This window comes from Coregonus clupeaformis, chromosome 7 (genome assembly GCF_020615455.1).
Source record: "Coregonus clupeaformis isolate EN_2021a chromosome 7, ASM2061545v1, whole genome shotgun sequence".
NCBI lineage: Eukaryota > Metazoa > Chordata > Actinopteri > Salmoniformes > Salmonidae > Coregonus > Coregonus clupeaformis.
Window position 1 is genome coordinate 25,652,456 of NC_059198.1, and position 24,504 is coordinate 25,676,959.

The window sequence follows — 24,504 nt, forward strand, 5'->3', positions numbered from 1 at the left end:
CAAAGTTCCAATGCATAAATGGCCAAAATGTTCTTCTTTTCTCAATCAATATTGTGCAACACAGAGAGAGAGACAATAATTTGAGCTCCTTGTTTCAGTTCACCAGAAAACTGAACAGTCATCAGAATCCATATTTTCATGAATTTAATCTTGCTAGTCATCCAACGCATCTATAAATCACAAGACTGATTCATGAAAAGCAGGAGGTTCCTATTGGTTTCTCCGGAGTTCATCAAAAAAGCTGAGCGCTGATGATTCTCCTGTGGCTGAGCTAGAGCTGTATGGAGAGACCATTCCTCAGGGGGCTTTTTCTCTGCCTCAATCTAATTCATTCTCAGGGCTGTCCCTGGGCCTTTGTGGGATTCACAGTGTCTCTGTTCTTGGGGGCCACGACCCCCCTGTGTGAGTGGCGCTGCGGGCCTCCAAGGGTCACGGGAAGAGGCCCCCTGTTTAAACACAGTGGTGCACTCTGCCGGCTCTGAGCAATCCACAGGGCGCAAACAGGTGGTAAATTAGGCCGACGCTGATGGATTGCCACCCCGGAGAGAAATAAATATGTTGTGTTTATTCATTTTTGTTTTCCATCTCGGCCGTAGCTATGGAGACGGCAGCCACAAACGGTTATATTCTGGGCTGACACCCCTCCAGCGGGGAGGACAATGAATCAAAGAGCTTTTACAGACGTTCAGGGCCAGCGGTGAAAGGAAGGGTCACACAGCCCCGTCACCCAGCGGCCCCTGTGAGCTCACCCTGGGGGCAGCAGGGCCCAGATCAGTCACTCAGCTGATAACCAGATGGGACAGGGGCCTCAGTATTGAAATTAAACACCCTCTAATTTGATTAGAGCCCCCTTGTTGGCGGTGTGCAGGTCAAGCCCCAGCACACTGCTCAGAGAGGGGACCCAGCGGGAGGCTTGGCAGCCATTGTGCTATTAAACCCCTCTCTTTCTCCCTCTTCCTCTCTCTCCCTCCCTCTTCCTTCCTCTTCCTCTCTCTCCCTCTTCCTCTCTCTCCCTCTTCCTCTCTCTCCCTCTTCCCCTCTCTCCCTCTCTCTCCCTCTTCCTCTCTCTCCTTCTCTCTCCCTCTTCCTCTCTCTCCTACTTCCTCGCACCTCTTCTCCCTCTTCCTCGCACTTCCTCTCTCTCCCTCTTCCTCGCACTCCCTCTCTCTCCCACTCCCTCTCTCTCCCTCCCTCTGTGCCACCCTGCTAAGATGGTCCAAGTAGTACTGATGTACCCGATTGTCTGCTAGAAAAACAGATGTTTAGTTTCCTAGATCTCCATTCATGAGCTCAATTCAACACCAGCCCCATGGGCGTTTTGGACTTCATTGGGTTAGGAGCAGGACTGAAGCAATGTGCAGAGGTTTGAGGACAGAGGGTTCTGCATTGGTGTCAGACAGCAGAGAGTTGAGTCTGGTCCATTCACCCGGGAAGCTAGTTAGCCAGTCGGTCAGTAAGAGCGACCCGGAGAGAAGAGGGCTATCTCTGCTGGATTCTCACGCTGCTCTGGGATGGGGCTCTGGGAGCAGAACCTGGATAGCTCATGAGGTCGGGACACATCCCGATTCTTCTGGAAGCCTCTCTGTGGCTGGGAAGATAAATAGTGGCCCACTCCACCCCCCCACACACCCTTTATGTGTTTGGATGAAGGAGTAGGCTCCAGCCCAGAGACACATTGTTAATGAATGGCAGGACTGTGAGAGCATGCTCTACTCAGCCCAACAGGCCTCCTTTCTTCTGAAATGGTGTACAATTTGCTCACACCAGCAGGCCCCCCCCCCCCCTCCGTTCTCTTAGAACGTTCCAGGCTGTTATGGGGGACAATCGATGCGGCTCGCAATAGAGAACGTTGGCATTCAGAGAGAGACAAGTAGAAAAAAATACTTCCTGTGCTATTTTCAGACACCTATATTCTTCTAACATTAGCCCACACACAGGTGTGTGTGTGCACTCGTGTGTCTGCGTGTGCGTGTATACATTTGTGTGTGTGTGTGTATTTATTAGTGTGTGTGTGAATCTTGAGAACATTTCACACCATCCACACACTGTTTTCCAAATTGGGTCAATTCAAACAATTGTGAGTGGAAACTATTCAGGTTGGTTCATTTTCCCCCTACTTTAGTCCAATCGTTAATAGCACATTCCCAGCTAAGCCACTTTACCTCAAGCACAGATTAGCTCCTACCCCAGTGAGTTCAGTTGTTTCCCCCTTGTTGCGATGACTGAGGCGTTTTTGCAATCAGAGTGATGAAGTAATGGTAGATTTATGTGACAGAGAAATCCATGCAGGGGAGCTGCTGCAGGGGGGGGGGGTTCAATGGCTACCAGGTCCAGGTTGCTCTAGCCTAGGGTTCTTAAGATGTGCAGTCCTGCTTAAATCCTGCTTAACACCTGAAAGGCCATTCTATCAAAAGCACAAGAATGGCTTTGCTTCAGAGCTTTTACCTCAAACAGATGTGGTATTTTTGAGGTTGAATGCTGCATTTTCACTGTTGGACTTTCTGAGTTGAATCCGGTATACTCACCACTTCTTTTTCTCCAGGTTTGTCAGTTGAGGAAAGGAAAGTGTTTCTAAGGATACGTCCACAGTAGTCAAACATTACAGCCAGTCTCAGGGAGGTGCTCATTCAAATGTACTCAGCGGGCACCCATTGTCTTTGCCCTGTGGAGCACTATGGCAACTGTTGCTGTAATACGGAGTATGCTAGCCAACACAACAAGGAGAGGTCAGGGTGATGGCTAAGGGGAGGGACCAGGGGGAGCAATCCAAACACACTGGGTCAGCAATTCCTGAATCATACTCAAACATTGGAGCAGTTATTGGAGCTATAGTAAAACAGGACATTTACAGCTGAGCGGTCACCCCCAGGCCAGTCTGGACCCCAGGAACAGAAACCCACAGGCTGCTATGGATTCCCTGCTTAGTTACCCTGTGTTTTATTAAGAGGGATCTATGTTTTACTGTACATTAACTTTTAACTGGATCTCTTATACTCAAGAGTTGCTTGCTTTATTGTGACATTTTCTCATTCCCCCTTCACTCCTTCTTCTCATTGGTCATCCAGCTGTCCAGATGCACGTTCTCAAAGGAGACAAGGCAGGGGAGTGGTGGAAGTTTACCGTCAACATCATCTCTGTCTACAAGCAAGGTGAACAACGCATCCGGCGCGGTGACCAGCTCCTGTGGGTGCGTGCCAAGGACGTGGCCTGCAAGTGCCCCAAAATCAAGCTTGGCAGGAAGTACCTGCTGCTGGGCACGGATGATGACTCCCCTGGGCAGAGTGGCGTGGTGGCGGACAAGGGCAGCCTGCTCATCCCCTGGAAGGACCTGTGGGGCCGGAGACTGAGGAAGTTCCAACAGCGCGACAAGAGGGGCAAGTGTTAAGAGGAGCCAGAGAGGAGAGAAAGAGAGGGGGCTCACCTCGAGTCTGAGGAACACAGGAGGATAGAGAAAGAAGGAGGAAATACCAGAGGGAGAGAGGAAAGAGGGAGAGGTGAAGTGAAAAGAGAGAGAGAGAAAGTGACTGAGTGCTGCTGCTTTGAGTGGAAGCAAAAAGAGAATATTAGTGATTTTAGAAACATTCCTGTGAAGGAGCTCTTTTTACAGTTGTTGTTCTGTTTGTCCTTCAAGGTTTGTTTCGTTGTGGAATTGCAGAGTTTGCACCTAATATTTCAAATAAGTTACTTATTTTTTGTTTTATTCATGATACCGTTATTTTTATATTTCCAGTTCATTTCTACAGAACATCAGAAAACAATCTACTGTATCACATTTCTGTGTTTAAAGAGGCTCTTTATATATATATATATATATATATATATATATATATATATATATATATATATTGTAAAGTGTTTTCTAGCAAGCTGAGGTGGCATGGCATGGCTTAAGGGGAATCTCTCTCATGTTTAATGAGTGGCTCCTGCTTGCCAGGCCTTGTCAAGATAAACTGTGTAAACTGCTAAGAGTGTTAACACGTTAAATTGATCATTTAAACTAGGTTTTACTGTGGTTTCAGCATATACTTGTACAAATTGGAGAAAGAGAAAAAACAAGCCAGCTATTGCCAGTTACCTTTCTTCTTTAAGAGCTCCTCATGTGGGTGTTACCTCATTATTACAGCTGATGCTTTACTATGTAATCAACATTAAAGTGCCATGAAGAAGTTGCTCCTCAGATACTATCATAGAGAAAGTCTATTAAATGATACATTTCCTTGCCATCCTGACAGTGTGGTTGTGACCTCAGCTAAATAAAAGTACCACTAAGCATGACATAATTATACAATATCATTGTATTTAGACAGCACTCTGTTCTCAACTAGAAGAACTAAAATAGAATGAGTTGACCATGCACTTAATGTTTAGTCCTTTATTATTCAACAGTATTCAGAACATATAAGATATGTTCAGTGTTTAATGGCACTTTGCAGGATACAAACTAACATACTTGTATGGTTTCAGAAAAATCATCAAAGAACGAATGTATGTCCATTCATGATTGTTCAAACTGAGATCACACATTTGACTGATCATCTTGTGCTGCCTTTGGCCTTTGGTCCTGGAACCTAATGTCCACTGACTCTGTCTCGTTGATTGATGCATTCTCTAATCATCCACAGACTGGTTTGATGATACTGGTTTCTTCAACAGTGAATCACCTCATGTTGTTTGATAAGACCTATCAAAAGGAACCTACGTTTTGTTAAAATAATAGATGCATGCTGACTACTTAGCTGACTAAGCTAACCAAATTGTGGATGACAGTATGTACAGTATGTGTGTGTGTGCTGTATACAGATACATACATTATGTTGTGAAAGATAACCTGTGGAGTGATGAAATATCACAGGAGTCAAGCTGTGTGATCAACACACTGTGCCAGCGTCTGATTCTCACTTCAAACCTTGCAGACATTCAATTTTCAAAACGTTACTTGGTACTCAACAAAAGGGGTGACCGGCTGTTTAAATGTTATATAGTTGTATAGTTTGTTACTATTTTTTGTTAAACATTTACTAGATTTATGTCCATGTGTTATTAACCAGAGTTTTAAATACCATAGGCTTAATAAATGGGTAGACAAATGACTGAAAAAGAGGCATATTTCTCTTGTTTACGAGTTATGCCTACCCAGGAGTGTATTGCAGCAGAGAGAGGCTTATCTACAACCTGTAATAAACGTTCCCAAAAATATTTGAGAAATACATAAACACACATAAATGCAAGCAGATGCACACGCACACACTTTTTTTGGACATATTTGTATTGACATTTTTATTGCAATCCATTTAAACTGTTCTTGTGCCAGTGCATCCATCTCTGGATCTACACATATCAAAGCTGTCAGTGGGTCCACTGTGTAAATTTAGACCAGTTTCACACACATTTGGAGAATGGTACTCAGTCATGACCAGATATCTGCTACAGAAATATATCTAAATGTTGCTTGTGTTCATACTTGCGCTTGTAAATGTTGTTAAGCTTTGTCCATTGCAAAGGTTTGTGTAATGTCCTGTAATGCATACTAATATATTATGTTTATCACAAATGAATATATTTAATGACACATGAAACAATGTGGCTTTTGTTTTTGCCTGTTTTTATTTTTGGTTACTCTTTGCTTTGGATAATAGACGGCTGTAATGAAAAAGTAAAAGTCTGTAGCTATTGAACAGCCTAATAAATCTGAAATAAAGCTCTGTAAAAGTACTTGTGGACTTTGAACTGTTTCTCATCATCTCATCTGTGTCTCATTGGTAGTTATGTACTTCAGTGTAGTGAGTCATTTGGGATTGACATGGGCTAAATGGTGTGGCCCAATATGACCACAGTCTGTCATTACTCTATGAGACCGCATCAGCCATTGTCTATTTTCCTCCTGCAATAACAGTGAATTACAATTGGGAAAATGTAATTAAACTTTTAAAAATCTGATAAAGAACTAACAAAAACCATTATATATCTAAACAGCACCAAGTTACAAGTTAAAGAGGTCATTTCAGCACAGTCAGCACATTAGGTGACTACAGAAAACAGCAATACTAAGAGTTGTTCATTGAGGAAATGTATTCAACATTTATTAGACATTACCGCCCAAGAGCTCCAGTCATTTACAACAACACAAAGTAGTTAACTCAGCAATTCCTTCTCATCATTGGTTTTAGATCCCTGAACTCTATAAACTACACAGACAATAAGTACTGGATATTAAGATGATTATATCACCAAGCTTTTAGTTCATGCACAGCACAGATGGAACTGTGAGGTGGAGGCATCATAGTCATTGGATGACATCCTAAACTCCATTCTCAACAATGTGTTCATGGCCAAAAGTAGCCCTCATACAATTCAAGTCCTTAGTTCGTTTTTTGTCTGTTATGGGAGTTTGTATCAACACTACAGTAGGATTGATTGGTCATAGGCTAGGCCTACTCAAGGGAAGCCCAATCCAAAATACTCCCAAGTATCCAACCAACCGCCCCTTTATAAAAGGCTGTGTTCTTCATTAGTGAAAGGGACCATAACCACTAACATGACTGGCCGACATGGCCGTAAAATGATCCCAACTAACAAGCCTTAAAGATGGAGGAGAGAAAGACAGAGGATGAGGTCACTATGGATGAGTGTAAACTCATAACGCTCATTCAGACACACAAAAGATGTGGTGTGTCTAGAGTTGCACAACAAGCCTCTTGTTCCTTTCTCTATGTGCTGCTATTGGTTTCTATTGGTTTTGGTTTTGCTGGCTGCCAGGATGACTGTTCTAGCTATCCAAGCCCCATGCCTCCTCCACAAAAACACAGTTCAGTCCTGAACACCCAAAACATGAACTCTTTCACTTCAGACTAAAAAGTTCTGACTGTTTTAAGACACTCTTACTGTTTTAAATCACAAGGGTTGTGATGTGCTCTCTCTCTATACACTGTGTCATAGGGAGGGATGGGAAATGAGGTGAAAAGGGATCTGGGTGTGTGTGTCTCACTCTCAGTGTGAGAACAGGAGAATCTGGAGCAACACAAGGCTCTACTCCAGGATGCAGAGAGAGAGAGCTTTGGAGTGACATTGGGAGGAGGAATGAGGTCAGCTCCCATGCAGGCAGTCTCCAGTAGACTGCAGCAGGGTGGGATTCCCGCTTTTAGCCCTGTACATTCCATAAACATCCAGCCCAGGGCCAGGCACACTCCTGCTATTGTTTCCCTGTGAACAGGCTGCAGACTCCTGCGAAAACAAAGGCTTCCGCCCGCACGTCTGACAGGGACCAAGCTGACAGCAGGACAGGACAGGGCTGGACAGTGTCCCTATACCCCCCACTGGTCTACAGCATTCACTGACACTGATGGAGGAACCTCCCATCACATGACCATCCATGTTCTCAGTTCCCATAACCCTGAGACCATTAGGGGTGTCTGCAGTTTTGAGGGGCATATAATTACCAACTGCTTCCCCTTTCTCTGTTGCTGTGGAGACAGTGATGTCCAAAGGTAAAATGAAAATAAGGTTCTAAATGAAGCAAAGGACCCCTCCACCTGCTATTAGTAAATTAGAAGGTAGTAGAAACAAGGTCTGAGCACATCGCTGATTAACTTTTCACATCATATCCAGGAATAGATCACCACCCCCATTCTCCTGTTTCACACCTCTTGTGAAGCACCACTTCACTGTTATGATTAACTCACACGCAACTATGACTCACACACACACTCAAGCCTCCCGCCTACACCACCCAACACCATTGCACACCATTCGGAGGCTGTTTGAGATGCAATTGACAGGAATGCTATGGGGTTGGGTGGGTGGTGAAGGGCTGAGGGGAGGTCTGAGGCTTGGAGAGTGGATTAGCCTGGAGAGAAAAGGTGCCGTGAGAAACTCCTAGACCCAATCCAACCAGGGCCCTCAGCAGGCAGTAGGGCCTTTAGCGCCACCATGGTTCATCTGACACTAGTAAAGCCCTTCCTTTCTCCCCCTCCGTTCCTCTCCTCTCCGCTCCGCTTGAGGGAAGTGACTCTGTGAGGGGAAGTGACTCTGTGAAACAGAGACTTCATTTAACTTTTTAGAAGAGCGCATCCACATTTCATTCAAGAGAAAGCTTTAGGGTGTGTTTAAATCAGGTAGAACCAGAACCATGGGGTTCTGATCCCCTTCTCTCTGCTGAAAACTAGATGCAATCAGAGCCTTTGTTTCAAATCAAAATGTATTTGTCACATGCTTCGCAAACAACAGCTGTAGACTAACAGTGAATTGCTTTCCAACCATGCAAAGAGAAAAACTGAACAATTATGGAAAGATAACACAATAAATAAATACACAATGAGTAACGATAACTTGGCTATACAGTGAGGGAAAAATGTATTTGATCCCCTGCTGATTTTGTACGTTTGCCCACTGACAAAGAAATGATCAGTCTATAATTTTAATGGTAGGTTTATTTGAACAGTGAGAGATAGAATAACAACAACAAAAAATCCAGAAAAACGCATGTCAAAAATTTTATAAATTGATTTGCATTTTAATGAGGGAAATAAGTATTTGACGCCCTCTCAATCAGAAAGATTTCTGGCTCCCAGGTGTCTTTTATACAGGTAACGAGCTGAGATTAGGAGCACACTCTTAAAGGGAGTGCTCCTAATCTCAGTTTGTTACCTGTATAAAAGACACCTGTCCACAGAAGCAATCAATCAATCAGATTCCAAACTCTCCACCATACCCAAGACCAAAGAGCTCTCCAAGGATGTCAGGGACAAGATTGTAGACCTACACAAGGCTGGAATGGGCTACAAGACCATCGCCAAGCAGCTTGGTGAGAAGGTGACAACAGTTGGTGCGATTATTCGCAAATGGAAGAAACACAAAATAACTGTCAATCTCCCTCGGCCTGGGGCTCCATGCAAGATCTCACCTCGTGGAGTTGCAATGATCATGAGAACAGTGAGGAATCAGCCCAGAACTACACGGGAGGATCTTGTCAATGATCTCAAGGCTGCTGGGACCATAGTCACCAAGAAAACAATTGGTAACACACTACACCGTGAAGGACTGAAATCCTGCAGCGCCTGCAAGGTCCCCCTGCTCAAGAAAGCACATATACATGCCCGTCTGAAGTTTGCCAATGAACATCTGAATGATTCAGAGGAGAACTGGGTGAAAGTGTTGTGGTCAGATGAGACCAAAATGGAGCTCTTTAGCATCAACTCAACTCGCCGTGTTTGGAGGAGGAGGAATGCTGCCTATGACCCCAAGAACACCATCCCCACCGTCAAACATGGAGGTGGAAACATTATGCTTTGGGGGTGTTTTTCTGCTAAGGGGACAGGACAACTTCACCGCATCAAAGGGACGATGGACGGGGCCATGTACCGTCAAATCTTGGGTGAGAACTTCCTTCCCTCAGCCAGGGCATTGAAAATGGGTCGTGGATGGGAATTCCAGCATGACAATGACCCAAAACACACGGCCAAGGCAACAAAGGAGTGGCTCAAGAAGAAGCACATTAAGGTCCTGGAGTGGCCTAGCCAGTCTCCAGACCTTAATCCCATAGAAAATCTGTGGAGGGAGCTGAAGGTTCGAGTTGCCAAACGTCAGCCTCGAAACCTTAATGACTTGGAGAAGATCTGCAAAGAGGAGTGGGACAAAATCCCTCCTGAGATGTGTGCAAACCTGGTGGCCAACTACAAGAAACGTCTGACCTCTGTGATTGCCAACAAGGGTTTTGCCACCAAGTACTAAGTCATGATTTGCAGAGGGGGTCAAATACTTATTTCCCTCATTCAAATGCAAATCAATTTATAACATTTTTGACATGCGTTTTTCTGGACTTTTTTGTTGTTATTCTGTCTCTCACTGTTCAAATAAACCTACCATTAAAATAATACACTGATAATTTCTTTGTCAGTGGGCAAACGTACAAAATCAGCAGGGGATCAAATACTTTTTTCCCTCACTGTATACACAGGGTACCAGTGCCGAGTCGATGTGCAGGAAATTGAGGTAGATAGCTATGTACATATAGGTAGTGACAAGGCAACAGGGTAGATAATAAGCAGTAGCAGCAGTGTATGTGATGAGTCAAAGTTAGTGCTAAATGGGGGGTCAATGTAGCTAGTCTGGGTAGCAGTTTGGTTAACTATTTAGCAGGCTTATGACATGGGGGTAGAAGCTTTTAGGGTCCTGTTGGTTCCAGACTTAGTGCATCGGTACCACTTGCTGTGCGGTAGCAGAGAGAACAGTCTATTAAATTAAAATTAAATTACATTATTTAGCAGACGCTCTTATCCAGAGCGACTTACATGAGCAATTAGGGTTAAGTGCCTTGCTTAAGGGCACATCGACAGATTTTTCACCTAGTCGGCTCAGGGATTAGAACCAGCGACCTTTCGGTTAATGGCACAACGCTCTTACCCACTAAGCTACCTGGCGCTGCTGTCTATGACTCGGGTGGATGTAGTCTTTGACATAGAGGTCCTTGATGGCAGGGAGCTCGGCCCCAGTGATGTACTGGGCCGTACACACTACCCTCTGTAGTGCCTTGCGGTCGGATGCCAAGCAGTTGCCATACCAAACAGTGATGCAGTCAGTCAAGATGCGCTCAATAGTGTCACTGTAGAACTTTTTGAGGATCTGAGGGCACATAAAAAATATTTTCAGCCTCCTGAGGGGGAAGAAGCGTTGTTGTGCATTCTTCCCAACTGTGTTGGTTTGTGTGGACCAATGTTCCCTCAAATTTTTTTAGGGAATGAGCAAATTCCAGGTCTGCTGAGTGCAAACTTGAACGTTGTGAAAATGTTGTGCACTTATTCTAGCACACGTTTATTGTGAACACTGAGGCTGTACCCGTTTTAAGTTACAGTTATAACAGTGGCCAAGTAGGCTACTGTGGCTATTTGATCATGATGTAGGTCTATCAGAGTGGCCTACCATCAAAAACAATGGAGAAAATGCATCCCATAACATTTTAACATGGAAATAGCTGTTCTATCATTCAGCCTACAGTAGCAGCCAATGTGTGGTGTTCAATGTAGGCCTACATTCCATGAGTCTATTGGAAAAAATATGCAGGGCTGACATTAACCTGTTTATCCACTTGTCCTTCAGACAAGGAGGTGACTGAAAATGTGTTGTTTGATGCAAGAAACCACTTTAAAAAATAAAGTTCGTTATTATTCCCATACCATTATTACAGAGAATCAGGCAAATTATGCTACCCTCTGCCTATTGGCTACTTAGAATATTCAAGCCTGTCTCAAAATACAACACTGCCCCTTTAAGACAGAAAAAATGCTCTTTACCTGACTCACTTTTCAAAGATAGCTAGAAAACCACACGTTTTGTGCTCTTGTAGGAAGCAACCACTCCCACAGTGCTGACTAGAAATGAGCTATAACTGGGCTAATAACTCACTGACTAGCTAAGAATATGAACAAATGTGCACACATGGCTACATGCAGCTCTCGCTTTGATCTCAAAACAAGCGCATCTACTCGCCACCACTCATGCTGTAAACACAGTCCAGTTCAAAGTGAATGGCACAGATCCATATATAGCAATAGTCTATTTGCATATAGGGATACTGCAGCTGATTGGACATGCCGCACCGGTCTGTAGAGTACGGCCTGAGTTGTGCCTGTCAATGCAATAGAATCCTACTCTGGTGCATTCTGCATACAAGAAAATCTCTTGCATAGTTAGTTTTGCATACTAAGCCTTTCATAGTTTGTTTTGTTTCGGTATGTATTGGTGTGCATTGAAATCAAATCAAATCAAATTATATTTGTCACATGCACCGAATACAACAGTGAAATGCTTACTTACAAGCCCTTAATCAACAATGCAGTTTTAAGAAAAATAAGTGTTAAGTAAAAAATTGATAAGTAAAAATAAAAAGAAGAAAAATAGAAAAATAAATAATAATTAAAGAGCAGCAGTAAAATAACAGTAGGGAGGCTATATACAGGGGGTACCGGTACAGAGTCAATGTGTGGGGGCACAGGTTAGTGGAGGTAATTGAGATAATATGTACATGTTGCTAATATTAGCAATTCCCACAGTAGAGAGAAATGTTGATAGTGTTAACTAAAGGGGAAAACTAGAAAGTTGAGTGAAGTTCAATCGGTTTGTGGTATTAAATAGACAGCTACAAAAAATATACGGTAAATAGTATGGTCTGCAGCTTATCATGAGCTATTCTAACTCATGCGAGCAAAAACTCAAGACTTCCTTAATATTAGAGATCTCGCACCAGCTGCTGTTAACAAAGGGACTTACCCCTCCCCCCTAGCCTTACCCGAAGCTGCCGTCCTGTTTAGACGACGCATATAGAACCCGCAAGATATATATTATCCATGTCCTTATTCAGCCAAGACTCAGAGAAACATATGATATTACAGACTGTACATTCTCCAACAGAACAGAGTGCAATGGCAATCTATTTGTTCGCCAAAGTAATCTCGTTAGGAGGCTGCCTCGCCTGCCTCTTTTTCACCGCAACTTCCTCTTTAGAGTCCCAGGGATTAGGGCCTGGTAAGCAGAATGTTTAGAGCTGCCGACTCATTGAAGTAGAAATCTTCATCCAAATCAAGGTTAGTGATCACTATTCTAATGTCCAGAAGCCATTTTTCGGTCACAGGAAATGATGTACATTATGTAAAAAAAAAAGTTAAGATCAGCATAAAAAAAAACACAAAATAGCAGAATTGGTCGGAAATATAAAACGGCTGCTATCCACTGTAGCGCCATCACAAATACATTTTTGTATTAATTTTAAATGTTTTAAAGATATCAACTCAGAGACATTAAATAAGACTGGCTAGTCTTGTCTCCTTGAGGAACTTCTGCACACCAGGTCTCGTACACATACAGTAACATGGTTAAGATGCTGTGCACACCAGGTCTCGTACACATACAGTAACATGGTTAAGATGCTGTGCACACCAGGTCTCGTACACATACAGTAACATGGTTAAGATGCTGTGCACACCAGTGCCCTGGACTCCAATTATACAAAGCAGTTATACGAGTCTATTCACCAGTCAATAGTTTAGAAATAAAACACATACACAACCTTTCCGGTTTCTATTTTCCAGGCCCTCTTCCATCCCTCAATCGTTCACACCCTTCATTCACAGTGAGGCTTAAGCATGGGAGAATGGGACTCCATGAAACAAAGAACGAAGCACCTTAATGGAGTCTAAATCGAGGGAGGCCTCAAAGAAGCACTTGATGTCATCCCTCACACACACACACACACACACACACAGCCTCTTGGATTCCAAACGCGTTACACCCTCAGCATTTGACACTAACACCCTCAGACCCCCCCTTCACTCACTTAATCACTCTCTCCCCATCTCCCTCTCTATTTCTCTCTTTCTTTCAACGCCTATGGTTCAAAAGCTGTATTTCTGGCTTACTAGATTGGAGCACAAAGGCTTTTCTTATGCATCTTGGAGAAGCCCCACTAGAGGCCTACATTCCTGCCTGGGTACCCAAGAGCACATAGAGAGGGTTGGCTTTCTTTCTAATCATGACCATTTCCATACAGGATTAAGCCACTTGGCTTTTGGATGGTGTATACTATATTTTTCAGCCACCCCCCTCACCATTCTCAGAGGCCTGAGGGGAATTATGGGTAAGACAATCAGCTCATAAACTAGCTCTTTTAATGTCTATTCACACACACTGTCAGAGCCAAAGTAGGTATGAGTGGAATAACATCTCAATGGTGGTGAAAGGATCTGCTCAACTAGGAAAGCATTTCAGCTGCCTCACAGTAAACCGCTTTTCTTCCACCATTTAAATAGACTATCCAAGAGGAGACCAAACAAAGCTAGGAAGAGACTATCAACAATTCTTTGCCACTATTTCGGACACCTGATTGATGTGAAAATTACATTCAGACATGTCTAAACTTTTCTGCTGTGAGAATTCAGAAATAAATGGGTTAAACAAAACAGGGAATAGGGTCAGAGAATGGTGGGTAAAATTGGATTGTTCCCGGCCCAGAATCCCCCTCTTTCCCTCTCTCTTTATCAGAATACATTAATATCCGCAAGTATTGGCTCAGGACGAAAAATACTCATGGACTAAACAAAGTGCACAGTGACTTTGGGGTCTGGGATCTTCAAATAAACCCTCACTGGGTGTCATGGGGACCAGGAAGTGGAATTAACTGCTATATTAGCTGACCTTCATCTTGTTGTTTCTCCAGACCTGCCTGGCTGGGCCCCATGGTGGCCTGTAACCACGGTCTCCAGGCCCAACAATGTGGGCATTTCCCTCAGCAAAACACAGGCCTGGGGTTTACTGAGCAAACAAGCCGAGCCCTGCCAAATACCCTCGCTCCCACATTTCACAATCACTTTTTCCCTTGCCATTTTTTCCTTTTGCTGTTGCACCACAGTGGAGCCAAAATAAACCACTGTACAACTCTCGGTATATATAAAATCAAATCAAATCAAATTTCATTTGCCACATGCGCCGAACACAACAGGTGTAGTAGACATTACAGTGAAATGCTTACTTACAAGCCCTTAACCAACAATGCAAAGTAAAACAAATAAAAAAAGTGTTAAGCACAAAAAATTAAGCAAATAACTAAAGAGCAGCAGAAAATAAAATAACAGTAGGGAGGCTATATACAGGGGGTACCGGTGCAGAGTCAATGTGCGGGGGCACCGGCTAGTCGAGGTAATTTAGGTAATACAGTGAGGGAAAAAGTATTTGATCCCCTGCTGATTTTGTACGTTTGCCCACTGACAAAGAAATGATCAGTCTATAATTTTAATGGTAGGTTTATTTGAACAGTGAGAGACAGAATAACAACAACAAAAATCCAGATAAACGCATGTCAAAAATGTTATAAATTGATTTGCATTTTAATTAGGGAAATAAGTATTTGACCCCTCTGCAAAACATGACTTAGTACTTGGTGGCAAAACCCTTGTTGGCAATCACAGAGGTCAGACGATTCTTGTAGTTGGCCACCAGGTTTGCTCACATCTCAGGAGGGATTTTGTCCCACTCCTCTTTGCAGATCTTCTCCAAGTCATTAAGGTTTCGAGGCTGACGTTTGGCAACTCAAACCTTCAGCTCCCTCCAGGACCTTAATGTGCTTCTTCTTGAGCCACTCCTTTGTTGCCTTGGCCGTGTGTTTTGGGTCATTGTCATGCTGGAATACCCACCCACGACCCATTTTCAATGCCCTGGCTGAGGGAAGGAGGTTCTCACCCAAGATTTGACGGTACATGGCCCCGTCCATCGTCCCTTTGATGCGGTGAAGTTGTCCTGTCCCCTTAGCAGAAAAACACCCCCAAAGCATAATGTTTCCACCTCCATGTTTGACGGTGGGGATGGTGTTCTTGGGGTCATAGGCAGCATTCCTCCTCCTCCAAACACGGCGAGTTGAGTTGATGCCAAAGAGCTCCATTTTGGTCTCATCTGACCACAACACTTTCACCCAGTTCTCCTCTGAATCATTAAGATGTTCATTGGCAAACTTCAGACGGGCCTGTATATGTGCTTTCTTGAGCAGGGGGACCTTGCAGGCGCTGCAGGATTTCAGTCCTTCACGGCGTAGTGTGTTACCAATTGTTTTCTTGGTGACTATGGTCCCAGCTGCCTTGAGATCATTGACAAGATCTTCCAGTGTAGTTCTGGGCTGATTCCTCACCGTTCTCATGATCATTGCAACTCCACGAGGTGAGATCTTGCATGGAGCCCCAGGCCGAGGAAGATTGACAGTTATTTTGTGTTTCTTCCATTTGCGAATAATCGCACCAACTGTTGTCACCTTCTCACCAAGCTGCTTGGCGATGGTCTTGTAGCCCATTCCAGCCTTGTGTAGGTCTACAATCTTGTCCCTGACATCCTTGGAGAGCTCTTTGGTCTTGGCCATGGTGGAGAGTTTGGAATCTGATTGATTGATTGCTTCGGTGGACAGGTGTCCTTTATACAGGTAACAAACTGAGATTAGGAGCACTCCCTTTAAGAGTGTGCTCCTAATCTCAGCTCGTTACCTGTATAAAAGACACCTGGGAGCCAGAAATCTTTCTGATTGAGAAGGAGACAAATACTTATTTCCCTCATTAAAATGCAATTCAATTTATAACATTTTTGACATGCGTTTTTCTGGATTTTTTTGTTGTTATTCTATCTCTCACTGTTCAAATAAACCTACCATTAAAATTATAGACTGATCATTTCTTTGTCAGTGGGAAAACGTACAAAATCAGCAGGGGATCAAATACTTTTTTCCCTCACTGTATGTACATGTGGGTAGAGTTAAAGTGACTATGCATAAATAATGAACAGAGTAGCAGCAGAGTAAAAAAGGGGGACGGGGTGGGGGTGGGGGGGCAGTGCAAATTGTCCGGGTAGCCATGATTAGCTGTTCAGGAGTCTTATGGTCTTGGGGGTAGAAGCTGTTGAGAAGCCTTTTGGACCTAGACTTGGCGCTCCGGTACCGCTTGCAATGCGGTAGCATAGAGAACAGTCTATGACTAGGGTGGCTGGATTATTTGACAATTTTGAGGGCCTTCCTCTGACACCGCCTGGTATAGAGGTCCTGGATGGTAGGAAGCTTGGCCCCAGTGATGTACTGGGCCGTACGCACTACCCTCCTGGCACCACACAGCAAGGTCTCTGACCTCCTCCCTATAGGCTGTCTCATCGTTGTCGGTGATCAGGCCTACCACTGTTGTGTCGTCGGGAAACTTAATGAATGTGTTGGAGTCGTGCCTGGCCATGCAGTCATGGGTGAACAGGGAGTACAGGAGGGGACTGAGCACACACCCCAGAGGGGCCCCCGTGTTGAGGATCAGCGTGGCAGATGTGTTGCTACCTACCCTTACCACCTGGGGGCGGCCCGTCAGGAAGTCCAGGATCCAGTTGCAGAGGGAGGTGTTTAGTGCCAGGATCCTTAGCTTAGTGATGAGCTTTGAGGGCACTATGGTGTTGAATGCTTGTCACACCCTGACGTATGGGACTCTAGTATGTTGAGTCAGGGTGTGGAGTTCTACGTTGTATTTTCTATGTTCTCTTTCTAGGTTGTGTATTTCTATGTGTGGCCGGGTGTGATTCCCAATCAGAGGCAGCTGTCGCTCGTTGTCTCTAATTGGGGATCATACTTTAGTAGCCTGTTGGCACTAATTAGTTGTGGGTTCTTGTTCTGTGTGTAGGCTTGTTTTGTGTTTAGCCTGAGGACTTCACGTTACGTTGGTTTGTTGTTTTGTTCGTGTGTTTATCGTTGAAATAAACATGTACGCATTTCACGCTGCGCCTTGGTCTGACCTGTACTTAAACGAACGTGACAACGCTGAACTGTAGTCAATGAATAGCATTCTCCCGTAGGTGTTCCTCTTGTCCAGGCGTGGAGTGCAATAGAGATTGCATCATCTGTGGATCTGTTGGGGCGGTATGCAAATTGAAGTGGGACTAGGGTTTCTGGGATAATGGTGTTGATGTGAGCCATGACCAGCCTTTCAAAGCACTTCATGGCTACAGACGTGAGTGCTATGGGTCGGTAGTCATTTAGGCAGGTTATCTTAGTGTCCTTGGGCACAGGGACTATGGTGGTCTGCTTGAAACATGTTGGTATTACAGACTCAGTCAGGGACATGTTGAAAATGTCAGTGAAGACACTTGCCAGTTGGTCAGCGCATGCTCGAAGTACACGTCCTCCGTCTGGCCTTGCGGCCTTGTGAATGCTGACCTGCTTAAAAGTCTTACTCACATCGGCTACGGAGAACATGATCACATAGTCATCTGGAACAGCTGGTGCTCTCATGCATGCTTCAGTGTTGCTTGCCTCGAAGCGAGCATAGAAGTGATTTAGCTCGTCTGGTAGGCTTGTGTCACTGGGCAGCTCGCGGCTGTGCTTCCCTTTGTAGTCTGTGATAGTTTTCAAGCCCTGCCACATCCGACGAGCATCGGAGCCGGTGTAGTACGATTCAATCTTAGTCCTGTATTGACTCTTTGCCTGTTTGATGGTTCGTCGGAGGGCATAGCAGGATTTCTTATAAGCGTCCGGGTTAGAGTCCCGCTCCTTGAAAGCAGCAGCTCTAGCCTTTAGCTCAGTGCGGATGTTGCCTGTAATCCATGGCTTCAGGTTGGGGTATGTACGTATGGTCACTGTGGGGACGACGTCATCGATGCACTTATTGATGAAGCCAGTGACTGATGTGGCGTACTCCTCAATGCTATCTGAAGAATCCCGGAACATATTCCAGTCTGTGCTAGCAAAACAGTCCTGTAGCTTAGCATCTGCGTCATCTGACCACTTTTTTATTAACCGAGTCACTGGTGCTTCCTGCTTTAGTTTTTGCTTAAAAGCAGGAATCAGGAGGATAGAGTTATGGTCAGATTTGCCAAATGGAGGGCGAGGGAGAGCTTTGTATGCGTCTCTGTGTGTAGAGTAAAGGTGGTCTAGAGTTTTTTTCCCTCTGGTTGCACATTTAACATGCTGGTAGAAATGAGGTAAAACGGATTTAAGTTTCCCTGCATTAAAGTCCCTGGCCACTAGGAGAGCTGCCTCTGGATGAGCGTTTTCCTGTTGACTTATGGCCTTATACAGCTCATTGAGTGCAGTCTTAGTGCCAGCATTAGTGCTTTTTCAGCCCTAACGCCAGGTTCTGCAATTTACCTGTCTTATATCAGCTCGCTTGCGCTCAGATAGGTGGGGTGGAAATATGGTCCTTTAAAACATGATCCACAGGATATTTTTTCCCCATTTTGTTTTATTTGATTAAAAACCAAGCATAGCCTCCCCTCCTCTCAATGAAGGCTTTTTTTTTGTCTGCCCAATGCAATCGCGAAGTAGTCAAGACTATTGATAAAAGGTTTGGCTCCTGAGACAGCTTGGAAATAAATCTTAATCACCAAAGCTTTATTAAAATATCAAGTTTGAGAGGAGTAAAACAGTGAACTGACATTCCCTTTTTATCTATGTATTGTAGGCAGGCCCACATTATTTTAGCCATGCAGGTCCTGTTTTGCGTAAAACCCCCTCCATGATGTAGGCTACATAAATGAGAGATGAGAACCTTCGGTGAATACCGGTGAACCTGGTATTAAGAATTAATCTGTAACCTGTAAAAAATTGCTTGTTTTCCGTTTCATATGTTCAAAACCCAAGGCGTCCCTTAGGCCTACTATAACGAAGGCTGGTTCAACAGCAATGTATGTCTTTTATATACTGCCGATTTTATGATATCATTACATTTTACATGTATTTATTGTTATTCATTTTATTACAACCAAACTTATTAGAATGATTCACCTTCCTGGTATTATGGTGACAATGTCCGTGGCTCGCTTGCAATGCAACTTCTGGAGATGTGTGAATGCGATCTGATCTGTAAGATGGTTCCGATTATGTTCATAAAACATAGGCCTATTTGGGAGCAGTATAACGGTGTGTGGACATTCTCCCTTTCTATTTATATTGGATCTTTGTCCAGCTACTGTAAAAATGTTGGATGTGCGTAAAACCATCCATAGTCTGGATTGTTTAAACATTATATGGCCAAGGGGAGAAACTATGGTACCTGTAAGTGTGACATAGCCTATTTAAAACAAGTTGTTGTTTCGTTTTGTTTAGAATTTCATTAAAAATTGTGTTCTCTTTTCAGGCCTTATCAATAATTTATTTAATCTTGATTATTGACAATGTTTGGTATGTCCATGCTCAGCCATAATGCAATTTACAGTAAGCCTCTATATCAGTGTGAATGCTATTGAAGCCATTCAATTACTTAGAACAATGTGGAATGCAAGTTAACATATTTAGCAAAGATAGGTCTACATTTTGTTATTTCGTTTCTGTAAGCCATTTAACAAACTATAAACAGACTAACATTGGAATTGGAGTTGATGCCAAGGTAATACATAAAAGACTGTAAATACACAACTTGAAGCAACCACATATTTCGACTATGGAGCACGTTCTGATTGGCCAGTGAGGGGCCAAGCCTCAATATACCCACAACTTGTTTATTCATAAAAAAACAGCCCTTTTGTGCCAAAGTCAGCAAGTGCGCCGATAATTGTGATAGTAAAAATAGCACAAATATTTCTGACACACCCCTGAACCTACAGCGTTAACGCCTGCGCTTAGATTTACCATTGCCTTAGGTTTGTTAAAATAGAGCCCTAAGAGTATTTTTTATTTTGTATTAAAGCAGTGTTAACATACAATAGTTAAAGGTGTTGTTATGGAATCTTTACAAATGGCTCAAATGCTTATTGCCTTGCTCCAAAGGTCGCCAGCATTCCTCTCTTCTCATGCATGGAAAGGCCTGTGATGCCAGCTGTGATCGGTGGACAGTCAGGTCAATCCCTGTCATTACAATGCTATGGAAGGGTCAGGAAACCAACACAATGATTCCTGGTCCCACCCAGTGCTGAACATGTCATGTTTGAGATGCCTGACTGAGAGAGAGGGATGTAGACTGATGGTTCCCATCTGGACACAGCTCCTTCTTTCCATTGTGATGGTGGACAGAGTGTGATAAACATGCCTGGGAAATGGTCGTCTTTGTCGGCCCAAAGATACCAGCCCGTCCATCCTCGTGAAATAGCACAGCTCTGAAACCCTTTCAGTTCAATGGTTCTACATGGGGTGACACTGTGTGACACCTGCCACACACACACGCACACGCATGCATGCCGGCCCCGCACACAAACACATTTATTTCACCATTTACAGGCTGAAAAACGACAGAGAAAGCCATGAAGTATATTTTCTGTTTACTGTACACTGCACGTAAATCAACAAGTATTATATGTGTTTTGTTGAGAAAATAACAAGCACTCAACATCCAGAACATTTTAATTTAGAGGCAAGCTGATGAACTGAATCCCTCTAACGGCACGGTTCCACTAATGGTGTGTGGCAGTGCATCTCAGGCCAAATGTACTGCTAATCACACAGAGGGTGGCGTGAATCTTTCAGCATCTTAATAAGCTGTGTCTAGTCGTCTCCACCTGAGTCACTGCATCATACTTATTACCCTGTGTTTGGTAAAACAACTCCCACTAAATGGAAAAATACTTTTTATCATATCATTGAGATTGAAATGCAGAAACTCAATGAAAGTCTAAAGGGGAAGTTCACCCATTTTTACGTGGCATTATTTAAATTCTTTCTGTGCTTATAGTTGATCACCCAAACCGTTTTTTAAGTATTTTGATTAATTACAGAGAAAATTGGTTGTCACATTTTGCTGAGTCATCACTTGCCATTGATTATAATGCAATAAGCAAATATGTTTAACACATATTAGAAAACACTCTAAAACACTCATTTACATTACATTTCATTTACGTCATTTAGCAGGCGCTCTTATCCAGAGCGACTTACAGTTAGTGCATACATTATTCTTTTTTATTTTCATACTGGCCCCCCGTGGGAATCGAACACACAACCCTGGCATTGCAAACACCATGCTCTACCAACTGAGCTACCTCCCTGCCGGCCATTCCCTCCCCTACCCTGGACGACGCTGGGCCAATTGTGCGCCGCCCCATTGGTCTCCCGGTTGCGGCCGGCTACAGCAGAGCCTGGATTCGAACCAGGATCTCTAGTGGCACAGCTAGCACTGCGATGCAGTGCCTTAGACCACACCAACTCATATTACACTCTTATAAAAAAAGGTTCCAAAAGGGTTCTTCGGCTGTCCCCATAGGAGAGCCCTTTTTGGTTCGAGGTAAAACCCTTTTGGGTTCCATGAGGAACCCTCTGTAGAAAGGGTTCTACATGGAATCCTAAAGGGTTCAACCTACAACCAAAAAGGTTTATTCAAAGGGTTCTCCTATGGGGACAGCTGAAGAACCCTTTAAGGTTCTAGATAGCACCTTTTTTTCTAAGAGTGTACATCAGAATCCCATGTCTCTGCACTAACTTTTTGAAAACATTTTCCACTGTGCCATAAATCCAAGTTTGAATGATGCTGTTTACAACAACAACAAAAATATGCAAATATGGAACTTTAGTGCAGAGACATCATTCAGAATGGGATTCTGATGTAATATGAGTTGGTTTGGAGTGTTTTGGAGCGTTTTCAAACATGCTTTAGACATATTTTCATAATGCATTATAGTCGAGGGCAATTGATGACTCAACAAAATGTGCACAACAAGCTCACACACAGTCAGCCAATTGACGGTGTGCGTGTTTCGCTGTGTTGCATACAGAGGCTCAGGGTCAGTCTCCTGGGCTGTTCCTGCACGATGACTCATCTCACCTCATTATTTGTAACTAAGTGATAACCATTAAAGCCTAGTTTTTCTCTTAGATCACTTACACTCTTTTCCCCTTTAAGTCTGTGATTACATCCAGCAGCCAGCTATCCTTTATGACCCAGAGAATTCATTGGTGCTCACCCCCTTCCTACATCTCTGAGGTGGCTGGTCTCCAATGAGAAACACCCTCTTGGGCTGACTGAGGATGTATGTGATACCTCTCCTCTTTGATCCTGACAGAACCAGGATGTAATACAGAGAAAAGGAAAGGTAACATGGGGATTGGTGACAGTCACATTCCAACTCTGTGTGCTGTGGTCACTCACAGAGGCATTCTCGCAACATCACCACATACTGCATCACTGCAGAATGCCTATCATGAAGCAATTGTCTCTAAGGAAGAGGTCGGACTCCTTCATTGGCCCTCCAGTCACTACACCTTGTTTTCCTCCATTGTTTAAATTTAACAGTGTCTGTAACAGTGTGACCAAACCCAGTGCTTAAAGACTGTGTTATTCACACTTCTGTTTAGAGTTTACAAGGTTTCTATATTTCACGTATTTCTCGTAAGCCACCGTTTATTATACACAAAGCCCCAAATAACAACATTCAACTAAAGGCTAATATGTGAAAAACTGGCCTTGTTTGAAATTAATAGGCAATGGATTGTGTGGACAAAGAACCGCATGAAAGCAGAATTAATACGCCACACCCAATAAATACATCACAGTGCTGTGAGATCCATTATTGGCCTCCTATATGGTTTGGGCATTCATTAAAGCTGCATGTTTCATATTATATCGAAGCCATCACAACACCTTTCAAGCGCCTAGCCCAAGTATTACGATATTTCCAACAGCCAAAGACCAAATTGAGTAGATCCAGTGACTGTTTACTCCTATATCAAGGTCATGCATTATTTTGATAATATTTAGCACTTTCAATGGACTTTGCTCAAGAGAATCTTAGGTCAAAGTGTCCAGACATTGACTTCCCTTGGAGCGATCCTTCCGATGGGGGGATTACTGGTATGACAGCTGTAACATACTGAAGGATGGGAATCATTAACCACTTTAAATAAGATGTCAGATTCTTGAGGACAGGACAGCATCAATAAGACTGCAGACCCCGAGCACCGGAACCTGTATGTGACTTTTACTGGGACAGGCAGATCATATCGAATAGATAGATGTGGGCCAGAATCCTATTTAATCGAGTAATTCACCTCACGTGCCACATCAATGAAAAATAGTCTGGAAACAGTGGAAACACTCTCCTCATAGACGCAACAAAGGATCGGTGTCTCTGAATGTGTACGTGTGTTGTGTGCGTGAGAGTCTGTGTGAGCTTGTGTGTCCATGGGTGCGTGTGTGTATACACTGATTTGTATGTGCATGTGAGTGGCCTGACCATGCTCCCCTCTCCTCTCTGGGGGATGTGGTGTGAAAACTCCAGGGCGTCTCTGCCCCCCTCCCCCAGCATCTGTCTCTCTGAAGTGTCTGTGAACACATGGAGTCATTAATTCCACCTCCGGCTGGACCCCTGCCTGCCTGATCCACACTGATGTGATCTCACAGAGGCCAGGGCGGCAGGGCGAGCCCTCCCCGGAGACCCATAACCACACAGGCACCAGAACAAATAGCTCAGTGCTTACTCATGTCTCTGGACCTATTTATGGCAGGTGATTTCTACCCTTTTCAGAGATTGCTGAACTTCAAAGTACCGCCAGTCACCCCATTCCTTCTCTCGCCTTTCTCTCTCTTCCCTACTCACAGCGCCACGGAGCTGATTCCTACTCATAACTGAGTAGTGAGACATAAAAACAATAAAGGCAGGAATCATTGAGCTATGTGTTAGTATGGCCACTTTGAAGCTGAGGGGGATCTTCAGCATTGGACCACAAGGTGAATTGGGACATCTGGAGGATGCTGTCAAAGTGTTGGTCTTAGATATACTCCCAATCTTATTCATATGAGAGACTTTCGTATATCATAGCATATTATATTGTCAATGCAAACAAAAGTCAATCAGTTTTGATCCATTTGATCAGTTGATCAAGGCATTTTGTGAAAAACAGTGATAATTAAGCTGTCATTCTTGTCAGCCTTGGAACATGGAGCCAGGAGTTGATCAGTGACCTGATACTATTGAAGTAGAATAAAGGCTGAGAGATTACTGTACAGATACAAATATCCCTTTGAATAGTCAGCTCCCATTCCCTTCGAGTAAATCAACATCTAGCTGCCTATATGATAAGCTGTCAGAGGTGGG

At 43.7% G+C, this 24,504-nt stretch overlaps 1 protein-coding gene across 3 annotated transcripts in view; it reads left to right on the top strand.

The window, feature by feature from the left end:
- The window catches only part of LOC121568976 (netrin-1), a 50,838-nt gene extending 45,126 nt beyond the window's left edge, over window positions 1–5,712 (top strand). For all 3 annotated transcript variants that reach the window (XM_041879522.2, XM_041879523.2, XM_041879524.2), the window contains exon 7: window positions 3,066–5,712. In XM_041879522.2, the coding sequence (XP_041735456.1) occupies window positions 3,066–3,385 (320 nt within the window). In that variant the 3' untranslated portion in view covers window positions 3,386–5,712. The remainder of the gene's footprint in view (window positions 1–3,065) is intronic.
- Window positions 5,713–24,504: the final 18,792 nt, after the last annotated feature.